Consider the following 15,125-nt stretch of genomic DNA (forward strand, 5'->3'; position numbering starts at 1 on the left):
TTATCTAAATGGTTAATGTATGAATTTTATTATAATTTTCTATTACTTAAAAGTCCTTCTTCGAAAATAATTTATATGGATACAGATTCATTTATTTTATCTTCAGAGGAAGACTTTTACGAAACTATAAAAGAAAATCCTGAACGATTCGATACCTCAAATTATAAACTAGAAAACCAATTTAATATAGTTCAAGCTAATAATAGGGAACCTGGAAAAATGAAGGATGAACATGCAGGTAGGGTTATGACTTCTTTTGCTGGACTTAAGGCTAAGGCATACTCTTGTTTAGTTGATAAGGAAGGAAACGAAAACGAATGTATAAAAAAAATTAAAGGAGTTAAGAAATCAGTTATTAAAAAACTGAATCATGAAGATTATATAGAATGTATAAAATATAAAAAAACATTTTATGGATCCCAGCGAGTTATTCGAAGTAGGTCGCACATCCTCTATACTGAAATTATGAATAAAATAAGTCTTAATTATAAGGATGATAAGAGATATATTTTACCAGATAATTGTAATACATTGGCTCATGGTCATTATAATATTGAACATATATTAAGTAGTAACCAAAATTAAACCCATTATTAAATAAATGTTTATATGTTTATATTATAAGAATAAAAATGTGTAAATAAATAGATAAAAAAATTAAACTTGTTATTGTTGCGTTTTATTACTTTAGCAGGTCATTTACAGATATCCATGAGTTGTGGCTGGAATCGAATCCGCTCCATTTTACAAGCACTTGATTATTTTTCCTTTTTAGTATTTTCTCTACTAGGAAAGCATTTTTGTCTTTCACTTTTTGAAGTTCCTCTTCATAAAATGACCCATTAATAGGGGTACCCATATAATCTTGTATTTCATATGTTACGGGGTATGTAGACTTGACTTTTAAAACTTTAAAAACTTCTGTGGTCCAATTAGGTTCGTATCCCTTCATAAATGCTCCCTTGTATTTACTTATTCTAACAAAATCACCTACTAAAAATTTATGTTTTGGAAATATTTTTGGTATATTATATACTGATTTTAAAATAAACTCTTCATTTTTCATGCAGACATCTATAGGCTTCATTTTAATTGTTCGGTGATATGAATTATTGTATTGATTTACAAGATAATTGATGTTGTGAATCCACTTATATTTACCCTGCATACTAAACATTTTCCACATACGATTTTTTAATGTTCTATTAAAGCGTTCACATATAGAAGCCTTGAGATGCGTATAAGTATGATAATGATTTATATCAAATTTATCCATTAATTTCCTAAAAGTGGAATTAAAAAATTCTTTCCCTTGATCTGACTGAATATTCTTGGGTGTACTTTTACTCTTTTTAAAAACAGATTTCATTGCCTCTGCTACATCCAAGGCAGACTTTGACTTAACTGCCTCGGCGTATGCATACTTTGAGAACGTGTCAATAACGGTCAGTAAATATCTAAAACCCTTATTTTCTTTCCAAAACGGTATCATTTCAACTAAATCAATTTGCCATGTGTCATTTATCCCTTTTTGAACGAACTTTCGCCGTATAAAGTTTTTTCGCGCTGCCTTATGAATTTCATCGACAACTTGTTGTTTGCTCATCTTAAGGTGTTGATTTATTAGTGTTATTTTTTATTTGATGACGATGGTTGCTTAGTCAATAATGCTTGCTTATATACAAGAACATCCCTTTTTATTTCTGAACGCATCTTTTTTGAAATTTCAAAACATAATCGTGTTAAATCTATTTGCACATCCTTATCATAGGTACCTTCTAAATCAGATAGTTGAATATCAAATTTTTGTAAAGATACACACTTAGGAATAATATGATTATTGTAAAGATATATTACTTGCTGTCTTAATATGGAGTTCCAACATAAAAATGTAGTAAAAAATATGCCTAATCTTAGTAATGATCTCCAGGACTCAGAATCAAACTCAATTTTGTTACCATACTGATTAATCACAAAAACGTACTGATTATCTGATTTCCTAAATCTAAAGTTACATTTTATGGAGTGCAAGCACGGATGATCAATAATTGTATCAGGCATCAAGAAGTCATACTGGTCCAGTTTCAACTGAATAAATTCCTTATACGTAAGCAGTTGCATCCATTCGTCTTTGTCAAATCCAATGAAATTATTTTTACTTTGCTGCATCCAAACCATCGGCAAAAATTTTCGAGTAGTTGACAGACCACATTTCAATTTTAAGTTATGAACAACATAATACTCGAATCCAAAAATGACTTCGTGGTCCTGGTTCTTTCGAGAAGTTTTATTTATTTTAGTTACACACATGTCCATCAGGTAAGACTACTTTAAATAAACTGTAAATATGTTCTAGTCTTACCGGTATATAAAGGAGAAAGCCCTAGCAAGCACACCCTCAGTTGATTAAAAAATCTCAACCAATGATGAACACAGTCGATCGTAATTCAAGCATTATAGTAGATTTTCAATATGTACTTGGTAACAACAAACAAGTTTTCGTTAAGGAGCTGGCGTTTATGCCTGCTGGAACTGTTATACCTAATTTTTTCCATTTCAAACCGCCATATAACATAAAAGAATTGGATAATGGAGCTCTTAAGCAGCAGCACCTTAACCAGCAGAACGTAAACGGATTGGATTGGTCAGCTGGAGACATTCCATACACAAGTCTTGAAGAAATACTCACACCACTCAATAAGTATCACACAGTTCTTGTTCGTGGTGAAATTAAAAAGAATTTTTTAATCAAGTATTTATCAACAAACATAATCGATATAGATATTGGAAGAAGTTTAACTCAACTACCCAATTTTTTTACGAATTGTAGAATACACAAGAAAAAACTTCCACTTCGATGTTCATTAAATAATTTATTTAAGCTGTTTGTATTCTTAGAAAACACCAATTATGAAATATATAGTAATGGTGACATATGTGTTTAAAATTTAGTAAAAAGAAATTCATGGTCCTATCAGGTTGTCTCTTATTATGGATTCTTTTAAGAGATTTTTTGGAAATGATCCCCGTAAAAATGGATATACGCAACTTATTTATTGTAATTATTGCGGATCTGATACTCATTTCGAGAAGAACTGCACCAAGAAACGCGATCAAGAGAATATTAATAAAACCTAGTATAACTTAAAAACATTATATAAGCAATTAGTAATAATATAATATATATTAAAATTCATTCCGAATAAAATAAATTTTTTTAATAAAAAAAATGTTTACACAATTTATACATCCTTTTACAATGCTTATTTGTGGACCCTCAGGATCGGGAAAAACAACCTTTTTAGAAAATTTAATCACCAAAAAGAATGATCTTTTTAATATTCCAATAGATCGAATTATTTGGTGTTATGCAGAGGAGAGTGCCAAGCCCAATTTCGAAAAGATTGAATATTTAAAAGGAGTCCCTGAAACAGTTGAAAATGAAACGAATGAACCAATTCTTTTAATATTGGATGACTTGATGATGGGAGCCTTTAATAAAAATGTGTGTGAGCTGTTTACAAAAGGATCACACCATAGGAATTTATCAGTAATAGTGGTAACTCAGAACATATTTCATAAATCTTCGCACACCAGAGATATTTCACTAAATACCAAATACATTGTTGCTTTCAAAAATCCTCGTGATAAGCTTCAATTTCAATGTTTAGCAAGACAAATTTACCCAGAAAACCCCACGGAGCTATTTAGAATATATAAAGAAGTAACGGAGCAACCTCACGGATATTTACTTATTGATCTCACTCAGGGCATTAACGATCTCTTACGATTTAGATCTGACATTTTTAATTCAGAATATTCTGTGTGCTATTCAAATGAAAATGGTTTACAAAAAGAGCCTAAATCGCTTGAAAGCGAACAAACATTTATTGTATGTGCTCAAAAAAGCCGACAATAGACTACGTAAGGCAATTATAAGCAATAGTAATAGTGACCTGGTAAAAACAATAGTAGAGATTGTATTGAACACATTACAGGGAAACCATAAAGTTACTAAATCCCATCTTAATGCTCTAAAAAAGTATAAAAATGCATTGCGCTACCTTTCGTGCCCAAAGCGTACTTTAAACTCTAAGAGAAAAGTCCTTATTCAAAAAGGGGGATTTCTACCGATTCTAATAACTTCATTGCTTTCTGGAATTTTTGGAAAACTATTAAAAAATGATTAAGAATAAACATAATTTAAGCAAAGTAATTTTAATGCATCCTAACAGATATCAGAAATTGATAAACAATGATAGAGGAAATGAATTAATAAATATAAAATTTTTACCAATATTAAATAATAACAAAATAAGTGATTTCGATAAATGGATCAAAATTCGTCAAGAATTAAGTTACTATCAAAATAAAAAACGTAATAAATCATGGAATTTTCAAAATGAACAAAAAGCGAATCCTATTACAACCAAAACAATTGAATCCCAAACCACTGATTGGATTGATATAAAACCCAGCACATCAAAATCAACATCAAAGTACGATCACTCACGTCCGGAAAAATTTGAGTTTCCCGATTTACCACCTGAAAGTGATAATGAGGATTTTAGTTCCAATAAAAAAGAAAATGTTGTATCAGATAAACGAAAAGTGAGTGATACCTCTTTTTTAGATAGTGAAACAGATAAAAAGAAAATAGGATTAGAGAAACCAGTGCTCAAAGTGAAGCTTAATGAACGACAACGCAAATTCAAAGCAAAACTACAAAAATTGAAAACGGAAACTTTACCTTATCAAAATTTTAAATATGTAACAGGACGTGAAAGGTTAATGCGATCGGTTAGAACAAAAAATCCAGTACAAACTGGTAAAAATAAATTAAATTGGATTTCGTATCATTAACTTCCATAAAAATCAAATATGGGTTATTTAAATGAGATTTTTATCACATTGTTAAGTAATGACTCAATGAATGTATTTCCTGACAACGTAAAGTGTGCATTTACAAACATTGTTAACATTCCAGAAGACATGAACGATGATTGGGAAGTCGGTATTTCAGACATATATTTGAATAATTACATTAAATTTACACCTAACCAAGATAAAAATGTCGTTGAAGAAACCGAGTTTGTTAGTCTTGTAAATGCTGAAACATTTAGGTATAAAAATGTTTCCGTTCAAACGAATATTCCTGAAAATGGATTGATTTTTATTTACACTGACATAATAAAACCAAGGTCAGTAGGTAGTAAAAGACCGCGATGTCTTCGTGTAATGCATTATAATGGAAAGGAAAAAAATATTCAATTTAAAAATATTGAATATTACCCTTTGGACATATGGTCACCAAATGAAATCTCAATACTAATTACTGATTCCAATGGATATAAGGTACCATTTGAAACTTCAGCTGTTCCGATTTTCGTTACTCTTCACTTTAGAAGAAGAAGAAGGTCAGGACTATAAATAATGCATACCCAAATATTATTTATTTAGAACCAAAATAGTCATCATGGTGAAATCTTATCAGGATTATTATGTAAATCAGTGTGGTGGGGGCTTAAGCAACATCGGAAGTCTTTACATATCTCCGCATATAGTGCAACAAGGACGAGGAATCGGAAATTTTTTTAGCGGTCTTTTTAATTACATAAAACCACTTTTTCTTTCGGGCATAACTGCTATAAAAAATCAGGCTGCTGAGACTGGTAAGGCTGTAATCAATGAATTTGGGAGAAAGCCTTTAAGAAATATAATTCAAGAACAAAGTAAAATTGCTTTACAAAATCTTTCAAATAAAGCAATTGATAAAATTACCCGTTTTCAAAGTGGAAGTGGAAAAAGAAATAAAAGGCTAGGTAATAGGAAAAAACGACTTCATTATACATCTAAACGACAACGTAAACATACCCAAACGCAACATAAAAAAAAAAAATCAACAAGAAAATTAAATATTAAAGATATTTTTTCTAAAGCAAAATGAGTACGCATATCGAATGTATGAAAAGTGAATTAGATTTGTTTGCGGCACACCCCACGCAAAGTTCTATTCTAAGAACTGAAGAAGTCTCATACAACCCAATTGCTTCTTTGGACGGTGCCTCTTCAATCGAATTTGTTTGCTTGGGAAATGGTGAAACGTATCGAGATTTATCAAGTGTTTATTTACGACTTGTTGTGCAACTTAAAAAAAATGATAACAACAGCATTGAAGGAAATGCTGTTGGTGTTGTAAACAATATTCTACATTCAATATTTAGAAGTTCGTCAGTTTATTTAAATAATATACTGGTATCGCAAAGTGATAATAATTATCACTATAGAGCGTATTTGCAAACAATTTTAAACTATGGGAGTGACGCCTCTGAAAGTCACTTGGCCTCCCAAGGTTATTTTCCCAATTTTGGAAGAATAACAGCAGGGAAATATGTTTATCCGGACTCGAATGAAACCCTTAAAAATATGTTTCAAAATAGTAACAAGGTTGAGTTATTCGGAAAAGTTCATGGAGATATTTTCAATCAACCCAAACTGCTTGTTAACAATGTTGATTTAAGAATTAATTTCAATATTGAAAAAACAGCGTTTTATTTAATGGAAACTGGTACTGAATCAAATTTAAAGATACTTGAAGCACAACTTTTCATGAACCACATAACAGTTAACCCAAGCATTTTATTGGCTCACCATCATGTTTTACAAACAAAAAATGCTCTGTACCCATTCAGCAAGGTTGAAGTCAAATCATTTACAATATATCCGGGCAACAATACACTGTCGATAGACAACGCAGTTATTGGTCAAATACCAAATTTTCTGGCCTTTTGTATGGTTAAAAACCGCTCATACTCAGGAAACCGAACCTTAGACCCATTTCAATTTGAACATTTTAAAATTCAACGCTTTAACCTATTGGTTAATGGAGTTCAAGTTCCTTCCCAGGCTCTGGAGTTCGATTACTCGAACGCTGAAAAGGTTCAAAGCTCAAGAGGTTATAATATGCTTTTTAGATCATGTGGAATTAAACATTACGATCGTGGACTACAAATTACCAAGGAAATGTTTGATTCAAACAGTTTTATATTAGCCTTTGACTTAACTGCTGATCAATCAAATTCAACTATATGTTCAAATTTAATCAGTCAAGGTACTATAAGAATCGAAGGAAGATTTTCGGAACCACTTGCTGAAGCAGTTACTTGCTTGGTATACTGTGAATACGATTCAATGATTGATATTGATAAGCATAGAAATATTCGTACGCTCTTTTAAAATGAATACTTTACAAATTGAACATTTTCTTTCTAAGCATTCAAAGACAAAATCTATTTTTAAAGGAGTTTTTCCTTCGGATAGGTTACCAAAAACTATTTTAAAGTATCCCGCACTAATAATTGCGAATACCGACACTTCAGATCAACCTGGAACTCATTGGATTGCATTTTATTTTGATAGTCGTAGGTCGGCAGAATTTTTCGATTCATATGGTCAATATCCCCAGAAAAAAGAATTTTTAAAATTTTTAAAATCTAACGCTTATAAATTTTTTTTTAATAAGCAACAACTACAGGGATACTTTTCTAACACTTGCGGACATTATTGTATGCTGTACGGTCTTTTTAAAAGTAAAAAGAAAACCCTAAATTGTTTTTTAAGAAAATTCAAGAAAAACGACTATTCATTTAATGATAAATTAATAATAAAAATGTTTAAAAACCATTTTAAAAAATAAAAAACATATATATTTAAGTAAAATTAATTCGTTTTATTTATGGTTTTGGAGCAATACGTTTGTTTAACTTATAATATTTAATCATTAGACTAAGGGCTTCCTCTTTCAGTGCAGGCAGCATATGACACTGACATGTGTCTGGTCCAGATGAGGCATCATCGTCGCTCCAGGGACAAAGTTTATAATGGAATCCAAACTTCGAATGGATCAACTCTTTTTCCTCTAAATCCTCCAAAGTAGCTTTTAGGAACTCCATCCTTTGTAGGTGTTGCTCGAAAAGCATGCCTTCAAATTGCATCAAGAATAGTTCTATCTGTTGAGCGTACATTTTCAAGGAAAACTATTTCTTTTTGAGACTGATTTAAGACTGTTGTTGGATTTAAAAACTCAGCTCTTTATATTGAAGAATCTTATTTACTTTACTTATTTACTGATAAAAATTCAATTTGAGCACAACTATATCTGTTCAGATCTTTTCCTTTATATACCATATGAGTTATTCCATTCTCATTTAATTTCCTAAATGGTGTCTTTGTAGAAAATTTGTTCACATAACTTTTAGGTAGAAATATCCAAACATCTTTATCGTCCTTATCAATTAAATACAGAGCTATTTTAGTTCCATATGGTGTCTTTTTCAGCTTACATCCAGTGATCTTATACTCAAATCCAATACATAGATTTTCAATTTTTGTGTAGCCAATCACAGGCTTCACGTCATTTAAGGTCTCTAAGAAGTCCTATCAAATTCAACAAAATTAGGTGATAATGTATTTACTTTTAATTTATATGCATACCATTTTTGATCAGCGTAAGATTGGATTCGTCGTGCACTAGTACCTAACTGTTGTATACTAATTCTTTAACCAGAAATTACATGGTCTTTTATACTTGTCAAAAACTATACATTTCTATCAATTCATGTGGAGTAAATGAGATAACAATATGTCTTCATTATATGTACCAAAATACTTATTCAAACTATGTAATAATTGAGAATAAAGTCAGAAATACATATCAGTATGTCTATCTCTTTTTATATTTATATAAATCTTTCAATAGCGTTAAATAAAGTTAGTATATATAACGTAAGAATTGTCCCTCAAATGCTATATAAGATACATTTTTTATAGAAAACTCAGTTTATTTTTAAAAACATCGAAATGGTGAAGTACCATTGCGAGTTGTGTTCAGAAACAAAATCCTTTACTACTCGCAGCGGCCTAAAAGCGCATACCTTAAAAATACACAACTTCGCCTATCAGAAATCTAAATCCTCCTTTTATTATTGTTATTTCTGTCCTAAAGTACGGAAAATTTGGTTGCGATACGACTTTAATATGCATCGTCTATTGGTTCACAACGCAGAGCTAAAAAGTATTTGTAAGGCAAAGAAAAATTGTTCAATAAATAAAAAACAATTATAAGCCCTCAATTTTAAAATAGTATTTACTTTATTTTTCTTTATGCATCGTGTATTTATAATTAAAAAGTTACGAATCTAGGTCAAATAAAACATCTAGTAATGCGTCGTCATCTCCATCATCCAGCAAAGTTAAATAATGGTTAGTCAGTGGCGGTTGAGGTCCCATAAGTTCTTCAAAGATGTGGTCATCGTTAGGAAAAACCTCATCTTCTGGCCTGGATAGGTCGTCGTCCAATTGAAATTCCTGTGCACACTGAAATACATCTTCACCTTCTTCGTGTGTGATAAGGGATTCCAAGAAAGCCTGCGTAGTAGTCCCCAATGGAAACTGGCTCCACTCAAGAGACTCCAATCCTGGGTCCCTATTTTGGGTCGACGATGCAGCCGGTTGAAATACGCTTTGTAGAAGGCGATCAACCGAATCTTCTGCTTCGGAAACCTGCACAAGGTCCAGATCCGAGTTTTCGATTATTTCAAGATCAGAATCTTGCGTGGGTGGTAATTCCAGGTTGTCAATCTCAACCTCGTTTTCCGAATCGATAAATTCTACGGTTAGATCCATAGGATTGCAGTACTGAGGCATTTGAAGAACTGATCCTGAGCAATTTGAGTGGTGTCATTTTTATAGTCCAGAATGTTCACTTAACAGGTTGACATCTACAGGGAGTGCATACAGGCATGTTGTACTCCTAGAACCAATCCGATTGGTTCTCGAACATAAGGAGCAGCCCAATACCCCAGTAGAATGGTTATTAGAAGGAAAACGAACACAAGGATTGATAACAAGTTACCGGGGGTGAACGTGGTGTAGGAGGGGTCTCGATGTAGGTAAATATCGAAGGTGTGCAACTTCGACATAGGTTAAGGAAAGACAATCTCTGTGTAAGCAAGATATGAATAAATGGTCAGTTAAGGTCGGGCCAGCATTGGCATAAGATGTCGCGATGCAACCATTCGAATTTCCTAAGCCTTAAGCTAAGAGTAGCTATTAAAAGCGGTTGCGGAGGTTTTTTAGGCGGTTTTAAATGTATTTTGTATGAGTTGTTTTTAATTGCAAGCGTATACTCATCCCATAATCAGTGTGTTTGGTATTCCACGGAACCCTCCCGTTTTATTGCATTTCAAATATTGTGACCCCTCGTTATCTTCTGAGAATGAGCAGGAGAAAGTGAACGTGCGTACCCACGAACCCGAATCTCACCCCCTACCCTCGAGTCCTTGCTCATGACTGCTTGTGCGCGAAGGTGTGAAATTTTAATTTTGTGAGTTTTTTTCAAAATGTGCAGTTTTTATTTTAGAAAAGAGAAAATTATACCATTGGAAAGGGCTTGAAAAATGCTTTCCAATGATACCAAATTTTTTTTTTTTTTTTTTTAGTGAGGGGGTATACTATTTAGGGTATCGGAGGTCATCGTCGTTTTTTGCCTTTTTCAGTCGAGTAGTGGGAATATACGAGAGAGGCAGAATTTGAAATTCGGTACAATTTTCCGCTTCAGTGCACCGTTTTAAGAAATTCTTAAACCTAAACTTCTTATCCTACACATAAATATTATTGGGTGGCCTTTAGATATAAACCCTGAAAAGTGTTCCCAATAAGAAATTTAAAACATAAGCCTTAAAGTGATCCCACTAGCTAATTTTTCTATACACACCCGTCTAACTTAATCGTAGACACAAACAATTTCGATATCCTCAGCTAATTTTTCTATACACTAACTTCTAACTTTATCGTAGACACAAACAATTTCGATATCCTTAGCCCTGAAAAGTGATCCTATAAGTCTTATACAACTTGAACATTAAAGTGATTCTTCAGCTCATTTTTCCTAGACACACTCCTCAAAAGGAATCGTATAACATATAAGAAAAACTAGAGTATAAGACCGCAGCGGCTGTCATCGCAGCGGCAGTCTCGGCAGCGTCCAAACCTCCGCTGCGAAAACCGCCGCTCCCGTATATTCCCACTACTCGACTGAAAAAGGCAAAAAACGACGATGACCTCCGATACCCTAAATAGTATACCCCCTCACTAAAAAAAAAAAAAAAAAAATTTGGTATCATTGGAAAGCATTTTTCAAGCCCTTTCCAATGGTATAATTTTCTCTTTTCTAAAATAAAAACTGCACATTTTGAAAAAAACTCACAAAATTAAAATTTCACACCTTCGCGCACAAGCAGTCATGAGCAAGGACTCGAGGGTAGGGGGTGAGATTCGGGTTCGTGGGTACGCACGTTCACTTTCTCCTGCTCATTCTCAGAAGATAACGAGGGGTCACAATATTTGAAATGCAATAAAACGGGAGGGTTCCGTGGAATACCAAACACACTGATTATGGGATGAGTATACGCTTGCAATTAAAAACAACTCATACAAAATACATTTAAAACCGCCTAAAAAACCTCCGCAACCGCTTTTAATAGCTACTAATAGTCACATTTATAAAGCATTTTTTCAGACTGTGTCCACAACTCAGTCCAAAGAGAGCTGAAATGCACATTTCCACTCCGAATCCTGTTTTTTCTCACACATTGAATCAATTTCTCCGGATTCTTCCCTTCCCAGATAAATGTTAACCTGATATTTAGCTCGCCGAGCTTATCGCAAGCGATTTCCGCGTGTGCCGTAAATTGTAATCAAATTGGGCGAGGAGTCAATCTGATTTATGCATTTCCCATAGCCGATGACTCTCCTTCCGAGCGTTCGGAACCCGAGGCACAACTACCCCTCACCCGGGAGCTCCGAGGATTTCCCTGGAAAAGCCAAAAGGTAAACACATCAGCAGCGTTCGAAAATTACCGGGCCACCCTTTGACACGCGTCCAAGGAGTCTCCGTCTCGCAAGGACATAATCAGCTCGATTTCGTAAATCTCGACAAGCTGCTTATCTGATGCAATGTGAGCGGAGTTCCAAGGATCCGTATCCGTGATTAACATCTCCAGCCCGTGTTCTCAGCCAGAAATCCGGCCGTGGGCTGCTCGGCTGACAGGCTGACAGCCGGACGTGCTGTACCGCTCTAAGTACAGTAAAGCCCGACGCGTGCTCCTGTCAACTGGCGTCACATGGGGGAGGTGGACCAGGGATCTCCGCATTGATGGGCATCGGAAATTGAAGTGTTTTTATTAATTCCAATGTCGACTTTTTGCACTGTCTTCGATGATACTGCGAATGGTTTTGTTTTTGGCCAAGTGGCCCGATTTCCCCCGCCAGCTTTGTTGCTTTTCTGTGGCCCTAATTGAAATTCATCGTTGGCAGATTTCTATGCCGAACTGATTGACAGCTGAGCGCGTGGAAAGATTGACGCTTATTGAATTGAGTCATCCGCCGAGGGGTGGCAACACTTGACTTTTGACGCGGCAAATGTTGCGTCAAGTCGTGTGGAAACAGGGGCAGGGCTTGCTGTGCAAAAGCACTCTTCTGCCCACTGACTTTGCAGTCACCTGGGCCCTGTGTCTAAACTCCGATCAACTCGACCAGCCCACTCACAAGCCGGAGATGCCTCCAAAGCCCAAGCACCGCGACGTGGCCGGCTTCCTGAGCCGGGTGCGCAACTTCTTCCTGGGCCGCACCCACAAGACGGCGCTGCGCTTCGCGGACACGGTCTCCCCGAGGACCCAGCCGCCCCCGGACATCCCCAAGGGTCCTGCGCAGAGCCTGTTCTCCAACTACTACTACACCAGGGACCCTCGGCGGCTGGTCAAGCCGTCCGTCGACTTGGTCCAGGAGCACAAGCAGATGCTGGCTGCCAAATTGAAGGCCGAAGAAGCTGCCAAGGCCGCCCAGGCCAAGTCCGGAGATGCCCCCAAGGACGGAGGCGCCGGACCGCCTCCCAAGTCCACGGATACCGATGCGGAGGACTGCCATCAGAGGGAGGACTCACGCGCCAAGAAACTTCCCACTCCCGGCAAGGTGCATTCCTGGGAGGGGCCGCGTTAATCGAGTTAATAGTTCCTGTATTGACAATGCGCTGAAAAGAATTGAGTGTTCTGCTAATTGCCTGTTCCTTTGCAAGTGCACTGTACTATTTACGATGTTAAGCAGGACAATTAAGAGGATTCGCAATGGAGCAATGCAGCAGGTCGTAAAAATGTAAATCTAATTAGACGTCAAGGGTGAAAATCATTTATGGCACCTGCATGAAAATTTAATTAAGCACACACAATTATCGAAGGCACAAGCTGGGGAGGCGGCGAAGGCGAGGTGCAAAGGGTTCGCTACAGGCCACAACAATAAATTTGCAGGCTTAATAACCTTTAATGCTATCAAAATTTATATTTACAATTTAAAACGAGGCAATTTGCCCGACGTTGAGTGGATTATGGGCCATTGTTAATGATGATTGCAGGTCGATTGTTAATTGTCTGGGCATCACAATTTATGCTGATGACTTTCGCCCATCGATTTATTGATTGGAGTTTGATTTTGGCGCACGGCGCCCAACCCCGCCAAATTCAAACAGAGGAGGAAATATAATCAAGTTTTCTGTGCTATGCAAAAAAGTAATATTCTTCCGCGCTAAGGGTGGCGCCCTCGATTTATTGGAATTACCCTTATAAAGCGAAGACCCAGATTGGACTGGGGTTGTACCGCTGGATTGCAAAAGGGTGTCAATTGCCCGGAAACTTCAGACTGTCAAGTCAACATGTTGCCGGGTTCTTCATCCGCCAGCAGTTGGCGAAATATGAGATTCGATCCGAAATGGCACGCTTTATGTGTACGACTGTAGTGCGGATTTCTTTTCTTGACTGCGCGTGAGGTGGAGCTGCTTTTTATTGCCTCATATGAATGGGGAAACAGCGCCTAATTTATCCATGAGGTTGTCGCTGCAACTGTGCCACTTTGGAGCCCGAGTGTGGCAATCTGCAATGCTAATTCCCCGACAAAAATTACGCTTGCTGGACGCACTCGAGTAAACAACTATACGAAAAATCCGCTGCCCGCAAAGCAAACACTTCCGCACCCTTTCGACCCGCCCTCGAACCCGCATCCCCGAAATGTCAACCTCTTGGGGAAGGGAAAACGAAAAACTGCCTTTCGGATGACGACAGCTGTGCCGCAGAGTCGCAGAATGTCAAGCCCCGCCGCAAATGCTTCCCAATCAGAGACGCGTAATTAAAATATGTACAAACAGACCGGAGGGAAAACTCTCATGTAAGAAAACACTGAGCAGAGCCAACTTTGTTTGCTTTGCGTGTTTTCCTATAAAACCAAAAGCAAAACCAAAGCAACAAACGCAGCAGCGGCAGCGGGAATCGCGGCCAGGCAATAATAACAAGAAAAACATTTGCATAAAGCAACAAACAGGGAATTGGATGGAGTGGGGCGCAGACGACCAAGGCTTCAAGCGGAAGTTAATGAGAGCTGGGCCTTGGGATGGCATCGTGACACGGAACCACTGATCCCAAAGCAATCCTTAAGAGCAAGGAACAACTACCAAGGGCCTCTAGCCATCTCGTTTATTTTTTTAACTAGCTGTATAGTTTGTTTAACTTTTTTCGGTGATCTTAAAAGAGCTGGGAGAAATAAGCTATTTACAGATTTAACAAAATTTTCAATGTTTTAGGGAAACAACTTCTTATTAAACAACATAATATTATTACACCCAAAATTTAAAAAATAAACTCTACTCTATCATTGATATAAAGAAAATGGTGTTAATAGATCAAATTTATTGGCTAAGAGCAGGAAAAATTTAAGTTGAAGATTCATCCGTGTCATGTTAACTCCAATTCAATAGTACATTGAGAACCCACTTATAAAACATTGAAAACCGTTTAAAAGTAATTTTAGGTGTCTAAAAGTAAGCTGGAATATATTTTCAGCTTAGAGCTTCAATGCATTTATTTAGAAACACGACTTCTTTTCATTCCCTGCATACTTTAAGACACCTAAAATTACCTTTAAAGGTGATTTCAAAACCCTATAGTAACCCTTATGATAACTTTTTTTGTGAACGAAATAGTATACCTTCCTTCTTAGCAATCGATCGTGTCACGGCCCGTCTC

The 15,125-nt window shown here is 36.0% G+C and overlaps 2 protein-coding genes across 6 annotated transcripts in view; one reads left to right on the forward strand and one right to left on the reverse strand.

Annotated features, from left to right (window-relative positions):
- Ten-m (teneurin transmembrane protein Ten-m) overlaps positions 1-15,125 on the reverse strand; it is a 346,722-nt gene that overhangs the window by 323,329 nt on the left and 8,268 nt on the right. The window lies entirely within an intron of this gene.
- On the forward strand, positions 12,511-13,377 carry ND-B14.5AL (NADH dehydrogenase (ubiquinone) B14.5 A subunit-like). The gene has a single exon (XM_017071109.4). The coding sequence runs from the start codon at positions 12,616-12,618 to the stop codon at positions 13,054-13,056; it is 441 nt and encodes a 146-aa protein (XP_016926598.2). The 5' UTR covers positions 12,511-12,615; the 3' UTR covers positions 13,057-13,377.

Source organism: Drosophila suzukii, chromosome 3 (assembly GCF_043229965.1).
Source record: "Drosophila suzukii chromosome 3, CBGP_Dsuzu_IsoJpt1.0, whole genome shotgun sequence".
In the NCBI taxonomy this organism is placed as follows: Eukaryota; Metazoa; Arthropoda; class Insecta; order Diptera; family Drosophilidae; genus Drosophila; species Drosophila suzukii.